Source organism: Siphateles boraxobius, unplaced genomic scaffold (assembly GCF_051911475.1).
Source record: "Siphateles boraxobius isolate OS27281-9 unplaced genomic scaffold, OSU_SipBor_1 9, whole genome shotgun sequence".
NCBI lineage: Eukaryota > Metazoa > Chordata > Actinopteri > Cypriniformes > Leuciscidae > Siphateles > Siphateles boraxobius.
In genome coordinates, this window is record NW_027509219.1 from 28,275,405 (window position 1) to 28,292,951 (window position 17,547).

General features: G+C 37.8%; 1 protein-coding gene across 2 annotated transcripts in view; it reads right to left on the reverse strand.

Annotated features, from left to right (window-relative positions):
• The window catches only part of abl2 (c-abl oncogene 2, non-receptor tyrosine kinase), a 29,963-nt gene extending 13,918 nt beyond the window's left edge, over positions 1–16,045 (reverse strand). The window contains exons 1-2 of one of the 2 annotated variants that reach the window (XM_077223354.1): positions 15,716–15,804; positions 15,348–15,576 (exon numbers count right to left, since the gene is read on the reverse strand). In XM_077223354.1, coding sequence (XP_077079469.1) covers positions 15,348–15,564 — 217 coding nt within the window. In that variant the 5' untranslated portion in view covers positions 15,565–15,576; positions 15,716–15,804. Of the gene's footprint in view, positions 1–15,347 lie in introns of both variants that reach the window. The other variant, XM_077223353.1, reaches the window with a different exon arrangement.
• Between the last annotated feature and the right edge of the window lie 1,502 nt (positions 16,046–17,547).

Genomic DNA, 17,547 nt, shown 5'->3' on the forward strand with positions numbered 1-17,547 from the left:
GAATGCCTGGCAAGAGCAACAGCCAAATTATTCATCCTCAACTTGCATCACAAAAGCAACAGCAACAACAAGTCCATCATGATAAATACAATGGATGGTATGGTTTCACAATGGTCAACTACTCCTTCAACAACCAACTAGATGGACTAATTTTTAAATTCTGGCTGATATCAATAAAGTAATAATTATTTTGATGTTATGACCGTTAACCGATAAATGGCAAAAACACTAAAACACAAAAATTTTTAAATAAATCTATAATGTTAAACTACCGTTCAAAAGTTTTATTTCAATTTCAAATAAATGTTTTTCCCTTTTAACTTTCCATTCATCAAAGAATTCTGGGGGAAAAAATCTATCATGGTTTCCACACAAATATTAAACAGCACCAGGATCGGGAGGCACCGAATCAGCATATTAGAATGATTTCTGAAGGATCATGGGACTGGAATAATGGCTGCTAAAAAAGCAGCAAATTCATCATAGAAATAAATCCATTTAAAGTATTTAAAAAAAAGAAAAGAATTTATTTTAAATTTTAGTAATATTTCACAATATTACTTTTTTACAATATAACCAATTATACTACTATATTAATCAAATAAATGCAGCCTTGGTAAGTATAAAATAATTCTTTCAAAAACATTTTAAAAATTCTTAAAGGGGTGGTTGATTATGATTTTACTTTAGTTAGTGTGTAATGTTGCTTTTTGAGCATAAACAATATCTACAAAGTTACAATGTTCAAAGTTCAAAGCAAAGGAAGATATTTGCTTTAAAATAATTTGTTTAAGGACTGCAACAAATGGCTGGTAGGGACTACACAACATTCCTCCCGGGTTAGTGACATCACTAACCCTAAAATTTGCATAAACCCCGCCCCAGGAACACAGTCCATGTTGAGAAGAGGAAGAGTTGCTGTAGCCGTGCACATCTGTGAGTCTGCTCAAGCTGTCGCATCCGTCTTTTCACATGCAATGCAGTACATAACACAAATGCAATAGCATGTCACTCTGTAGGCATGTTACAACAGTTCCCACACAAGAGATTTTATAGATTATCATGACAGAATATGCTAATCAATGACTTGAAGATAGTTAACTCCACATTAACTAACCATTCAGAAAAGTCCTTCTTGAGTCTCTCCATCATTGTCTGACTCATTTAAACAGAAGAGGCAGAACGGTTTCTGACATTTTAGTGCTTGTCTGCGTGTGCTAACACACACCAGCTCTTGAAACTCCACCCTCTGTGCCGGGAGCAGCAGCTCATTTGCTTTTAAAGGGACACACAAAATGACACGTTTTTGCTCACCCTCAAAAATGGACAATTTTAAAATGCCGTAAAAAATAATCTGTGGGGTATTTTGAGCTAAAACTTCACATACACACTCCGGGGACATCAGAGACTTATTTAAATCTTGTGAAAAGGGGTATTATACCACCCCTTTAACTTTTGAACAATACGGTATATGCTAAGGATAATATATTTCAAATATAATGTGATTCTTAGCACATACAGTACAACCTAAAACCAAGCTAACAGCACAGAGCTACCAGTTAGTTAACTAGTTGTTTGAGCAACACATCAATAGGTCGATTTTATGTAGTTTTGGACATAATAAAGACCCACAAACTCGTACTGTCAATATGAAACATAAACAATACCTAAAGAAACAAGCACATACTGCATTAGACACAAGTGAACCAATAACCCTAAAAATTAATATTAAGGCTAAATTAAATCAACAGTTTAAGAAGATAATATATTTAACTCAAAACAATCATTATGCATATAAGACACAAGCCAAGCCAACACAAAGACTGGTCTTCTGCCAGGTCTTACACAATGCAATAAACAAGCAAGTACACGCAGCTGAGACAGTCAAGGCCTGTACGGCAAACCCGACACACACAGGCACATATGCACACAGGTACTTGTAGCCCTACCTTTATTCCTAACCAGCATGCAGTGCTTCCCAGTCCTGGTCAGCTGACTGATCCACAGTTCCCAGTACATGACCTCAGTTCCAGTGCAAGGGCTGATGGCAAAACACCCTTGCCCTCAATCCTCAGGTTCTCGGTTTAATTCACACAAGAAACTTGAAAATATGACACGCTCCTCTTGGTTGAATCATTTCAGAGTTTCCGGTGAGGCTCCGAACTCAGAGTTTCCCACCCCGCAGCCGGAATGCCAGTCCGACTTGATTGTGGCCCTCCATGCCAACTGCCTTCAGTAAGAAATGCCCACATGTGCTTGTGTGAGATATGGGAAGATTGAAGTTCTGAGGGTAGTTTTATTGGATGTCTTGTGAGGGGAGGCGTGTGTGCTTGTGTCTGTGTGTGTCTGTGTGTGTGTGTGTGTGTGTGTGGGAGGGGGGGGGGGGTGTTGGTTTCAGAAGGGGGTAAAGGAATGAGCAGATGGTTCCATTTCTACACCATGTGTGCTGCCTACCCAACATCCTCATGGGAGAGGCTGGAAAAGCATGGAGGTGCGGAATTAAACGTACCCCTGAGTTTCAGAGCAACATGTAAAATGTATTAAGACAGGATGCTCATTGCTGAATTATTCAGGTACACAAAAAAAACATTGTTTTTAGATGTCTCACTATTCAACACACCAAGAATCGTATGAGTTGAATCAGGTCTTTAAAAAAAAGAGAAAAAAAAAGAAACACTGGAGTATATGACATCTGCTTGGAAAAATAAAAGGCGTATGTAAACATAATCAAAGAAATAAAAAAAAGATTCAAGTCTTAATGTTTAGACTACAGAGGCCAGCTGCTACCCGGCAAGTCTAATGGACAAGATCATCAAGTCATGTCAAAATAACATTTCATGAGACAAGAACACATGAATGTCAGACAATGTCTTACCAATTACCGACAGTCATTGAGCCACACACTGAAGTCGGGGGCGTGTCAATCAAAGAATAACGGTTGAAGGTTACAGGTATTGAACATAATACCGAAAGTGGTGCATTCCACGGACGAGAATCCATGAACCGCATTGTTAGACAGCATTATTAGACAGCTAAGGCTGCATTATGACCATTTAAAAATCATAATATAGAATAGTGCTATTGTGAACAATCAAATGCTGCGATTCAATTAAATTAATAAATGCGCTGCGTATTTCAAAGTTAAGGGCGGCACTTTATTCTATAGGTTATGCGTTTCTTCCAGCGTCTCAGAGCAGCTCCGTTCACAGTAATTGCTGCTCCACTCGAACTCAGTCTCTGCATGTGCTGTTTGTTTGGGTTTCCAATAACGTGCATTTAGAAGTGTTGTTATTTACATGAATGGAGCGCATCTCAGGCGCTCGGTTAACAAACACCATCTCTGCATATGCTGTGAGTTTGTGTTGCTAAAGCTAAATTTTAAGCAAAAGGTTTGCAGGATAAAAAAATTAAAAAATCCTCTGTGGCAGCACAGGAATAATAAAATACCCGGAACATAGCATCAATTACACACCTGATCCAATGTCAAGTCAAGTCAAGTCAAATATATTTATATAGCGCTTTTCACAATACAGATTGTATCAAAGCTGCTTCACAGTATCAATCAAAACAACTTAATGTTTGTTTATTACTGGAAAAAAGACATCCAAGTTTGGTAGAGCTGATCAATGGTATGATTGGTTAATTAATTTGAATATCCCCAATGTGTATCGATAAAAGACAGACGGACCGACCAATAGATAGAAATGTCAAGCCCTGTACATTCACAAACTTTGCTCACCCTCATCCAACACTTCTGATTGATCTAGCAATTGACCCATGTAGGGTGCGTCGCGTGGCTGCATGCGTTTGTCCTGCGTGTGCTCCTCAGCACACGTGCGGGTTCTGTGTGTGTCTTTGTGTGCAGAAGCTTTGCTGTGAGACAGCTGGGGGAGTGCTGTTTGTGCTGTGTGAATGGGCATACTGAACGAACTGACCTGTATGGCCTTGTCCTGATGGGAGTCTAGCGCAGCTGTTGTGCTGGGCTTAAGCCAGGCTTATAGCAGCTGCACCAGCACCTCTGTACTCTGACTGGAGCTGCTCTCAACTGACACAGATTGTGGACAGAACATCCTGTTCTCAACATCTACTTCTTTACAATCAATATAACTTCAAACTGCACTTTGGTACTTCACCAGTAAGTTCAGGCTAACTAAAGCCCAGGTTCCATGGAAACCTAGTATCAAGCAAAGGCAGCACCACAAAAGTTTAAAGTAGAGATGCACCAATATTAAAATTCTGGCTGATACTTCAAACTATACTATTTCGTTTGAGAAATCAAAAATAAAACTCTAAATTTAAATGCTGAAAGCGGTTTGTTCCAAACCTGTATGCTGGTATTTTTCTATGGAAAGCAAAAGGAAAATGTAAGTTCATTCAAAAACTAAATTAATTTAAAAAAATTACAATGGACTATATTAAAATTCTATGCTATTTTACCAATTCTATGCTATTTTAGCATTAAATCTAATGTAATTTTTAAATGCTGCAAGTACATTTAGATGCATTAAAATATCACAACATTATGATGTACAGTATGAAAAGATGCTAAATTACATATAAGAGTGTTATTGGTGTTGCTAAAGACAACTTGAAATTTTTTTTTTAAATACCATGAACAATTAAATATCCAATCTCAAACATTACCAAAAAATAAAAACTGTCATTTAACCAATATTATGCATCCCTACCCTATTTTTTTTTTTTTTTTTTAAATTCACATTGATGCGAAATGTGTAACCATTACACTTAAACATTACATGTATTTGCATGACACTTCAAGACAAAAACACAGGAAAAATACTTTAGGTAATACATCACTTCAGCCCATATAAGAATATTTATGCCACTTCATGAGCATATTTTACTTAAAAATCACACCAGTCATGGGATGTTCAGAAAGCCTGTCAAAGTAAGTGACAGTAACCGAGAGGGGGCGGAGTTTATCAATGTGTCAATTGTCTCAACCCGAAAATTCCGATAAATCAGACACCTCACCTGCCCGTCACCAGCTCTGTATTTCCCAAGGCACAGAACAGCCCCCTAACATTACACTGGAATGTGACATGTACATCTGTCATGCAGGAAATTGTGACCAGCATTCTCATATGCAAGAGCAGCTCGCAGGAGGAACGGACAAACACATTCCCTGATACAGCGAGATTTTTCGGCAGCAGAGTGGAGCATATGCTCCCGTCGCGGTGCTAATTGCATGCGTTCATAGCCTGTGTGCGGATGGACAGAAAATTGACCTTTTCCCAAACAGAATAGCTGTTATTTCCTCCAAACAAATGAACTAAGTCACCAAAAAGAATAAATACTGCAAAATACATTTTTTGAACAGGTTTCACCAAACTTCTATCCCTTCTGCCATTGGTCACCAAACAGTCCTGCTCCAAACTCATGCTAATGTTGCTGTTGCTGCACTGGTGCTCAAACAAACAGAGAAACGTTTTGATAGTGCCAGTGTTTATAGTTTTTGTGGGAATCAATCTACGAATGGCTTACTCTGGAGCAGTGGTTCTCAATCTGGGGGGCTGGGGCCCACTAGGGGGCAATAAGTCTTAAATTATGTTAATACAACTAAATCTTAATAAAAATGCTTAAGGAAAGAAAACTCAAAGATGTACAAATTAAAATGACAATATTTTTATAAAAAAAATTATGTATTACAACAGGGGATTTACCAAAGATTCAGCTCAAGATATGACAGATAAGAGGGCCTTTGAATATTATCTTGGAGTCAAAAGTTTGATAACCACAGCTCTAAAAGAAGTTAACATAAAATAAACATTGTGATTATTTACTTACCCTCATGTTGTTCCAAACATGTGTTTTTATTTTTTCATGGAAAATAGAAGAATGCAAAAATTTTAAAAAATAAATCAAATTAAAAAAATAAATAAAAACGGTACAATAAATTATGTAATAAATAAATAAAAACAGTAAAAGCATACAAGTAAAAAAAAAAAAAGCAACTGACACCAAAACAAATTTCTCACTTTCTCAAATGTTGAAAAATATGCAACATGCATTTTTCGGTTTTGAATGAGAACGCAGGCTAAACAACACCTTTTGGGCAAGATTATCAGTGAACAATGGCATAAATTTAGTCAGCTCTTCAAAAAAAAAAACTATTAAAAACCTTTTACAAAATTGGAAAATAGCACAGAAGTGGTATGAACAAGTACTCGGTTTTCTTTTTGGAGCTTGACATCATCTAATCATGTACAAAAAGAGCTGTGCTGTGATTCTTTAAAATTTACTAGCATACAAAAACCATAACAGCATAAAAGTTTTGAAAAATATGAGGGTGAGTAAATAGTGTCAGACTTCAATTTTCTTGGTGAACTATGCCTTTACAGGAGAAAGTATTTCAAAATTGAACAGTCATCTTTTGTGCTTGAGAGATGTGAGGCAGGACGTTACACCTCAAGAGTGCTGGTAAAGTGTTGCACTAGGGAATGACACCACAAGCTCACCTGTTTATCTGAAAGTGCTCAGCACATCACAGCAAAAGCCACATGGTGCAAGACGAGGCCTATTTTTAGATCCTGCACAAAACAAAACTATCTTGCCATAAATACTCCCAGGATAATCATATAATCATGCACAGAGGAACTGCCGAACAATGATTCCTCAAACAATGGGCCCATATAAACTGAACACTATGAAGGACAGATCCTGTTCATTCACATAATGAGGATCCAACAAGAGCTCTCTGCAACAAAGAATGCACAGTTGTCCCCCCTCTCTCTCAGTCTCTTCCTCTTTTCCAGTAAATGGCTCTCCAGTTGAAAAGACTAGTGCAGTATTACAAGACAACAGACAATCTGATGAATACAAGTGTCCAAAAGGGAAATTAATTTACCACATACAATTAACCAAATGTGTCAATGATAGGGATGGGAATAGTAATGAATTTAAAGGGTTAGTTCACCTAAAAACCTGTCATCATTTACTCACCCTCAAGTGGTTCCAAACCTATTTTGAAGAATGTTGGTAAGCAAAAAGATCATAGTAGCCACTGACTGCCACAGTATTTCCTTTTCTTCAGAAATCATTCTAATATGCTGATTTAGTGCTCAAGAAACTTTTAGGCTATTATTATCATCAATGTTGAACACAGTTGTACTGCTTAATGTTTTTTTGTGGAAACAGTGAAAACATTTTTCACAGGATTCATTGAAGATTCAAAAGAACAGCAGATATTTGAAATGGAAATCTTTTGTAATACTATAAATGAATTGACTCACTTTCATCAGTTTAATGCGTCCTTGCTGAATAAAAGTATTAATATTTTTTTTTTTTAAATGGTGCCAAAACAGAACTTCTGAACAATACTGTAGCTTTGAGTTTGTCAGAAAATCCATCAAATCAATTATCCATTCAGATATAGTCCAGATATGACATTTTACCTGTGCTGCTGAGTGGACATTCGAGCGACCTCCATTCGTGTGGACATCAATCTGACAGGCTGGCTTGAATAACACACTTTGGATTTTGGGAAATTGCCCGGTGCCATTCATTCAGGCCTACTTTTGATGGCTTACACAGCAGTTAGATGCCCAACTACTGTGATTTACCTGTTCACTGGAGGTTCTAATGGGGCTCTATATACAATAAACCTACAACTGCAAAGCATTGTGGAATTGCTTAATGCTTCCCCTGGGGACCCTTTTCTTTTACGCTGGATCAGAAGACTAAAACACCAAGCTTGACAGGTCAGCGCAAACATAATGACCTGAAAGAAGGAGGTTTTCTGAAGGAACGCTGTTTTGGCACCTGATTAAAAGCATTGTCTTCATTGGCCTTCCAAAATTGGCAAGGAATTCTGTATGTAAATTCTCTTTGTACAAGCATGCACAAGCATGAAAATCACACACGCCCTTATAGCTTAAAGGTACTTATTAAGATTTTATGCAACACAACACAGACTCAAGACACTAAAATGTCCTATCATGAAGAAATTACATGTTCTTTTTATATTTATATAACTCCTCCCTTTGAATAACATCTACCTAATGCACCATTGCTATCTGTGGTTGCCACAACAGAGTGGGCAGAACACAATTCATCAGACTGCTCACATCCTCCATATCTGATGAAATTTTGCTGCTTCTTAACAGATGAACACATTAACTTCCTCATAACTTAGTCCATTACTTCACTTTACTTTACCTGTTAAAATTTCTCCAAACAATAAAATTAAATAAATAAAGTTAGGGCACTAATACAATTAAATAAATAAGGGCACTGATGAAAATGAAATATAATCATTTAATGAAAAGGTTTGTGATTTATACATTATGGTTCCTGTTTGAGGTCAGTACGTTTTTTTTTTAAAGAAATTAATACTTATATTTGGCAAGCCCAATCTCAGACACAAGCAGAGCAGCATCAGGAATATTAGGCTGCTGTCGCTTTAAATATGGATCTAATATACTTCTACACATGCGTTTTTTTCTCAATTCTCAACGCATGCAAAGGATAAACTTTCATGGCGATGCAGCACTGGCCCGATTGGGACAATGACAGTTCCATCAATTGTCCCAAGTGTCGTTCACGCTGGCACTGGGCAGTCTTTAGTGTCAAGCCCTGCAATATTCTGTACAGGTTTCATTTTGTTTTGGAAAGTACTTCATTATTTTACCCAGAGAAAAACGTTGGATTATGCAGAACAGACATTATACAACTCAGTGCCGTCACATAGTTAATTAATCAAAACCGTCGGTACCTTTTTCATGCCATAGCCCATATGCAGATGGTTTTAATTGATCAAAAATCGAATTTATGTAAACGTTGACAAGTCGTTCCAGCCCTACTATCAATAGGGAATGATGCTTTTTGCCCCCATAATGGTGTAATTAACTCACTAAATTGACTTTGAATTTGATCATCGTTCTGAATACGATCTGCGATTCTCAGCTTTTTGTTCAAAATGTTGCTTTTTTTTTTTATGAAAGTTGCATGCTCAGATATTCATACATCAAAATATTATGGGGGCCATGAAACTGGCTGGCAACTTTTTTCAAAAATGCTGGCAGGGAAAGAGTTAAGTATACAAGCATTGCACCTCTTTGTGCAGGTCTAAAAAGAGCCTGCTTAAACCAAGAAACAACTACAGGGCCTGCATTTCATTTGGAGGCGAGAACGGTATTTGAAGACATTTTGATGGAGGCTTTAAGAGACATTCTCTAAAGAAATTAAGAACCATGGTGGTTAAGACAACCACGTCACCAGATGAGGGTGAACGCATTAGCCCGGTCTCAGAGATAAGACAGCATAAGCCTTTGGTATTTAATGAGCCTAGTGGGCCAGACACATTATGAATGGAGATGCATGGATTGAGTCAGCCAGGTGGTCTTGCGAACAGGATGTGTTGGCAGGCTGTGGAGGACCTGTCTGAACACGCATCATGACCTCAACAGCACCAATGAGGAGTCGTCCTTTTAACTACAGTGGTTGTTGGGTGTCGACAACCCTTCTAGTGAATATATGCCAGAAACAGATCATAACATGTTTGATTCAAACGTTCATTATCAACAGAAAAAGAGCTGTACTACAGCTCAAGGGTGCATGATTAAAGTGTTATCGAACGCAGTGAATGCATTAGTGAAACGGAACACTCTGTTTCAGAAAGTGAACGTGACGCCTTAAATAAAAAAAATAAAAAACATTCCCAACATAAAACGCACAAAGGCCGGGAAAGGGAATGGCAATGACACAAACTAAGCAGATGCTAGGATACATCTGATGATAATGCAGGTCTCCTGGCTTTAACCCTAATCTCCCCTCTGTCCCATCTGATTTCACTACTGAATCGTGGGATTATTCACTCAGCGTTCCAAGACCTATCGTAACGCTCAGGCAGGCCATTCTTTGCGAATGGGATTCAACTGGGATTCATTAGAACTACTTTGATGTGTATATGACCAAACATGAAAGGCCAAACAGGGTTTTTATTGGTCTTTTATTTCTATTTTTTTGTGGTTTTTAACCATACGTAGTCATACACGCATGCAAAGTTGCATTACAGAACTGCTAATAGAGGCAAAGACGTGAAAAAACGTGTTTTTGGGTGAAAAAACAAATCATAATAAATATAAAAAATAAATCATAATAAATATAAAAAATAAATAAAATAAACAATAAAAATTATAAAACATAATAATATAAACTTTGCTTTACAGCCAAAACAAATGTTCAATCCAGAAAAAAAAACATCAAAATTTAACTTTTTGTAGAGCAAAGTACATGCAATATAATTGCAAAGTTCAATTTAATTTCCATGCGGTTCCTTCAAACTGTCCATTTCAATGAATCAGTTCAAAACATTAATTCGCATCATCACACATTGAACAAAGGCCAAAAATAGCAGAGAAAGCCAACAGATATAGAACAATGACACCTTGTTCCTGGTCTGAAGAGAAAAACATGGATAACCACTGATCTGCAGAGAAAGGCAACAGAGAAAGAGTTGAACTGAAAAAGTCCAATATCTCAATCACTGCCTCAACATAGAAGAATTACTCCAGTGTGTCATCTAATCCAGACCTTAATAAGGACGCAATGAGAGGATGGAACCGGATAAGGCTGTTAAAATGAAGCAGGATTACCAGATGTCTAGGAGAGCACAGGCACCCAATATCTCACCAATGACACAGGAATTAGTATCCAATTCACAAGTGTGTTACCAACTAGACAATTAAAAAATAATAATAAAAAAGTATTATATACACAATCAACATTGATACTTTCAGCCTAGTGACAACAAATTGCGGTGTTCTAATGACCTCTAGTGGTGCAACAACCAAATCGAACCATGGGCCAAGAGAGTCCCATCAGGTCTTCACAATGAGACAGAGAGAAGTTTGAGACTACTTTATACAACTTCTCAGCTGTTTTGATATCTCACATATCAAAAAATGGATTGCTTAATCTAATTTTGCCCTTAATTCCTATCCTCTTACATCCTGGGAATTTCACACTTGTCAGTGCTGTCTATTCAATCCTTTAAACAAACAGATGAAAGAGATATTTATGTAACGTAATTACTAACTCGATTACAGCAGCACTATGCCTGCTTACCAGAAACAACTAGAGCTCCAAAAACCATAACTTCAAATCATCTACGATATTCTCTCATATTTCTTAAACGGACAGTTCTGACTCTCAATTTTGCTTGGATGAGTCTTATTTGAAGCTGCTGCCAAATGCCAACATTATATCATTAAGTTAAAACATGTGCACAAAATCACTCTATCGGACAGTCTCATGGTTTTTCGCTTTCCCAAACCTTGGAAATGCATGATGCATAAAATGATGGAACAACAAACACAAACAAAAATGAAACTTTCGAGAGTTCGTCTGTACATTTTATCTTCTAATCAAGTGCCAACTAAAGCGCAGCACTGTTCTGAGCTCTAAAAATCAATCGTTTCGGGTACTTTGGAATGCATTAAGTTCAGGGCAGCACTTTGCACCACCCTACTGAAATAATAAAAGCCTGCTGGTACAGGACAGAGTTGATAAATAAATAAAAAGAGTGTGGAACTGGCCCTGTGACCTCCGAACGGCGAAGGGCTGACTCATTGGCTGACTGCAGGCGACGGGAGGACGCAGACAGGACCACTCTTTCATCCCTCCGTCTGACGGCGTGGTCAAAGTAAGTACAGATCGTCACGGTCGTATCTGATGGAATTCCACTAGTTAATGAAGAGATGAATGTTCTCCTGGATCTGACGGAATTCTGCTTTGAACGTTAGATGAGTCATCTGTCGATGTCCTGAATGCACTATGGGCAGAAAAGCGTTGGGAAATGGAGTAGTCCACCTCCCCCTATGCTCTTGTGTAGTCATCAGACTCAGAGTGATGATGACCGCACTGCAGAGTTCCAGAATTAAACAGTGAAGAAGCTTCCTGTTGATGTTGTATACGAGAGAATGTTAATGACAGACAGTACTACAGTGCACCCTCCAGCCATTAACTCTTTCCCCGTCATTTATGACAATCCAGCAATCTATGTTTTCCACCTAGTCGGGGGCGCTATTATGCATCTTCTGAAAGAGTACAGAATCTCTGGATCCAAAAACAAGTCTAGAAGCAGAAACAATTGATAGAAGCATTGCTTACGCATATGTAAGCTAACGCGATCATTAAACAGCATATAAATCAAAACTGCCAAACCTAAATGAAAACCCAAAAACAAGAAGAGGTATGTATGAGACTGAATTTGAATCCGATGCAGACGTTGTCAAAAAGATGATTTTCTTAGCTTTTTTTTATTAAACTTACCCACATTCAAGTGTAAATAAAAAGAATGCATGAAACTAGAAATCATTTCTGTTGTTGCTTAAAAGCTGAGGATATGTTCTTTCTTTTGATATATTGTGTTCAGATTGTCATATAAAAATTCTAGGGGACATGAAAGTTTTGTGAAAATGATCAAAAATGCTGGTGCTGGCTGGCGACTTTATTTTTTAAAACGCTGGTGGGGAAAAAGTTAAAAGGAACAGTTCATCTAAAACTTAAAGGGGTCATCGGATGTCAATTTCCACAAGTTAGTATGATTCTTTAGGATCTTAGTGTAAAGTTTATAACATACTTTGGTTAAAAATCCTCCTAAAAAACAGCTCTATTCACAGCGACCCGTTTAAGTGCATGTCTCTTTAAATGATGATGAGCAACTGCTCACCCCGCCCTCTCTTCTGTGGGGGGTGTCAAGACTGCCTTGGCAGACAGTATACAAATGGCTGAGGGTGGAAATATGCTAATACGGGAAATATGCTAATACGGGACAGTCCACCAAAATTGGTCTAATCATTTATAATTTAATAATTACAAATAGTCTCATTTGTTATCATCAGTTAATGCATAAGCTAAAATGAACTAACAATAAGCTATATATGTTTACCATAGCATTCATGTCAGCATAGCATTAATGTTAACAAATTAGACCTTATTGTAAAGTGTTACCGGTAAAACTCAGAGCATACAATACAGAAACAACATTAGGTCGAGTAACCAACAACATATTTTTCATTTTAGGGTGAGCTATCGCTTTAACGTTACAGATGAGGCTCTGAGACAAAACATTTACAGATAAAACAACAAAATGTGACCAAGGCCATATGATTGGAGATCAGACATTATAAGATGTTCTAGCCTCAAGTGTTTAATATAAGGGGTGTCTGATGAAGTTTATCATGGCATGTTTGTCACCACTGGTATGATAGTCAGGCCTGTGACCATACAATTATTATCCTGATTATTCAGATGACATACAGCCACAGCTATACATCTGGCTATAAGGGATGAGAGTAAAAATAACTCATCTGCAACCCTCACATGTCAGTTTTTCCAGCCGAAGGGTTCACTGTCAAGATGTGACAAGCTCCTCTTTGGCATTGATCAACCCATCCAGGAGAACAGACCAACGCTGGGCACAAGCCTCCAAGGGGACCCAACGCAACTCATGGGAAATAGATAACAGACATCACTGTTCATCTAACACCATCCAAAGAGTGCTAAAGATAATGTCAAGGGTTGGGAATCGAAAATCGTACGAAAGTCTCGTATGTGTTTTCTTAAGCTTGAACAGACAAATACATGTTTGAGTATTTGAATGTTTTAATTTTTCCCTCTTTTGCACCTCGCTTTTAAATCCCCAATTCGAAAGTAAAATGCGCACGTAAAATGGCACTCATAAAGGTGTGGAGCAGAGCAAGCGTTTTCAGTTCACATTTCTATGGAAGCTCAGCTTTCAACAAAAGACACAGAATAAATGTTTGATACAAACGTTATTACCATATTCTGGAATCGAAACTGGGAATCTAAAAGAATTGGAAACGTAAAAATTTAAACGATAGATACCCAACCCTATTCTCGACTCCCCTGCAGTGCAAACCACACATCTAATGAAATCCCAACCATTGTGCCACAGTCACAATAAACAACACCTGATTATGAGATTTAAGAAAAGACAAATCTGTGTGACAGGGACACACAAACAGTATTATAATAAAATATGTGATTTGTGTTACTGCCTGAAACAAATGAGTCAGTGAAATCGAGCGAGCGAAATCCGAGAAAGCAGTGGCTTCCCCAGCAGCAAGTGCTTCATAAGAGACAATAAATGCCAGCCCTATCAAATAACAGTCATCGCATTTCTACAGTTAGGATAGTATGATGTCTGAACTTCCCCTTCTCAGTTGAGTTACTACCCTTAAAAAAACAATCCTCAACATCTAATGCCAAATTTACACAGTTAAGGTGGCACAGAAGCGCTTCTGAAGTGGCTTTTAGATGTTTTTATACAGACTGTGTAATGTTGCTCAGAGATAGCATAAAGGCAATTGTAAAAGTATACTTTTATACCAGGGTGTGTAAGGTGGGTCAGAGCAAGCAGAAGTCAGTCTGGCTGTAATGCAGCATTATGCCTTTGCGCAGAATTTTGAGCAGGCACGGGGCAGCCTTAAACCAGCTGTGTAAAGATACATAAAATGAGAATAGCAACTGTGTTTACATGCAACATAAATATTCTGTGAATAAGAAGCAGAATCTGCCCATATAACATATTTCTGCAGGAATATCTCAATAGCTGTGGAGCATTAATTTTTTTTTACATGAAAATAAATAAAGTTTTAACCAGAACATGAATCCAAAAATGATGATGTGCGTGTAAACAATGTCAATAACACTGATACAACTCAAAAGCATGTTTTGGATCAGTATAAGTGACAGTAAACAAACGTGTCATTTACCTGATGCTTTTATCCAATCAGAGCCTCACAATACTCATTTCAGTGACACTCCACTTGGAATGGGCACAATGGTGCTAGTACACGGATCGACACCTACTGGGGATTGAACCTACAGCAACAACAACACTTCATATTCTTAAAAGAAATGATCTAATGGAAGACGACCAGGCACTGACCATGCTTAACCACTTACAAAACACATGTTAAACTCCTAAACTGTTCAGACACTGAGGGAGACAATTATGCTCTGCTGTGTGTGCACGTAGAATGAAAAAGTTTAAAAGGGTTCATTTTAGGGTGATCTACTTTACATGTTTACCATGTCTATGTAAATGTTCAAGACATGGTTACGGCCATGGTTTCTGCGAAGTGTTTGGACGCATTCATGGTGTCAAGATAACGCTGTCTACATAGGCAACACACTAGATGTTGCAACACAGCCCGAGTCATGGAGTATATCCGCTTATCCCAACGGATCTATCTCAACTTCTCAACGGAGAGCAGCTCCGCATTTTACCGACTATGATTTGCATGTTGCCACTGACTCAAAGGGAGAACCCTGCGACCAGGGGAATGGGCTCATACCTGAGTGCAGGGTGAAAACATTGATCCCTGGATCCGGCATGATGTTCGCTGCAGCGGCGGCAGTTCTGCCCGGTGGCGTCCCTGTGATGTTGCAGTCTCGGGGTCTCCTCCCGGAGCTGCTGGCCCGGTTCGATCTGCCCTGCTGCTGTTGCCCCTGCGGTGGGGTCTGAATCCCTGCGGAAGCCCCTTCTCCCACGCGGCCTACCTGTTGTCCCATCCTGCGAGTGTTCTGGGTGGGAAAATAACACAGATCTATGGAAAGACCCGCCGTCCGTTTGGACCGCTCACATCCCACAACGAACGAACGAACGAACCGTGGGACGACGGCCTGTTCTTCAAGGGATGATTGTCTTCCCTTTCTTGGTCACCCCTCCTCCTCCTCTTCCTTCTCCTCTACCGGACCGGACCGAGCTCTGTTAGCTTAGCTTAGCAATTTGTGTGTGTGTGTGTGTGTGTGTGTATGGGAGAGAGAGCGATAGAACCCACCCAACACCTAACAACACACTGTCTAATCGTTCGATTCTACAAACCCGGATAAGCGGCTCTTTTAAACGGGAATGTAGGAATATCCTGCCCCCCAGCACCTTTACTCTTAAAACGAACCCGTCTGGGGTCGTTCCGTTCTGCTCCAGCCGCTGCGCGCCCCCTCCGCCGCCGCCATCTTTACCGCAGGATCAGTGGCGTGCGCTTCATGAGCCAATGACGGAGAGCGCGCAACACATCATCATCGCAGTGATGCAAAACATCTCTCTTTTTAATCTATGAATATTAGTATTGACATAAGCGTAACCAATATTTGTTCATTCATAATGTACAGTGACTACCATTTTACCGATTATAAATGAATAATGTAAACAGGCCTACAGTATAACAAAAAAAAGGTTTTATTAAAGTGTCTTAACACAACATAAAGAAAATGATGATACTTCACTTAGGCTATATATCAACATCATATTTTATAATACTAAATGCTCTAATAATAGGCTACGTTTTGCTCTTAATGCCAGACACTGCAGTGCATATTGTTTATCAATATATAATTTGTAAAATATTATGATTTGGAGCTTTTTTTAATGTTTTTTCTCTCTTGTATCTCATTAAAACTTCATTATTTCGCTTCCACGTTCCAAATAATGTTCTTCTGTAAATCCAAAACATCTGTGTGTGTGTGCGCGTACAGGCTATATATATATATATATATATGTATGTTTCTGGTCAAAAGTTTGAAACATTGCTATTTTTAATGTTTTCGAAAGAAGTCTCTTATGCTCACCAAGTCTGCATTTATTCTCTGCATTAAAAATACGAAGAAAACAGTAATATTGTGAAATATTAAAACAATTTAAAATAATAGTTTTCTATTTTAATATACTTTAAAATATTCGTTTTTTCTGAGATGGAGAAGCTGAATTTTCATCACCCATTCACTCCAGACTGCAATGTAACATGATCCTTAAGAAATCATTCTAATATGCTAATTTGATACTCAGTTATTATTAATGTTGGAAACAGTTTTTTTTTGGACCTGTGATACCTTTTTCAGGATTCATTGATGAATAAAAAGTTAAAAAGAAAAGCATTTATTCAAAATAGAAATCACTTTTTATCAATTTAACACATCCTTGCTGAATAAAAGTATTAATTTCTTTAAAAAAAAAATTAATTACTGACCCCAAACTTTTGAACAGTGGTGTATTTTGTTACAAAAGGTTTCTGTTTTAAATAAATGCTGATCTTTTTTAAACTTATTGTTCATCAGAGAATCCTGAAAAAAAGTATTACAGGTTATAAAAAATATTAAGCGGTTTCCAACATTGATAATGAATCAGCATTTTAGAATGATTTCTGAAGGATCATGCGACACTGAAGACAGGAGTAATGGCTGAAAATTCAGCTTTGCATCACAGTATATTAAAATAGAAAACCATTTATGATTTTAAATGGTAATAATATTTCACAATTTATTCTGTTTTTTTGATATATATGTATATATATATATATATATATATATATATATGTGTATGTACACGTATAGCATGCATACACGCACGCACACACACACACACACACACACACACACACACACTAATAATCTTTCCTTTCTGCAACAATCTCACCTGTAAAGAAAATATTTTTATTCACAATTAGTTTTATGTGGTCAAGTCACATGAAACATACCTATTAGACCAAATACAACATG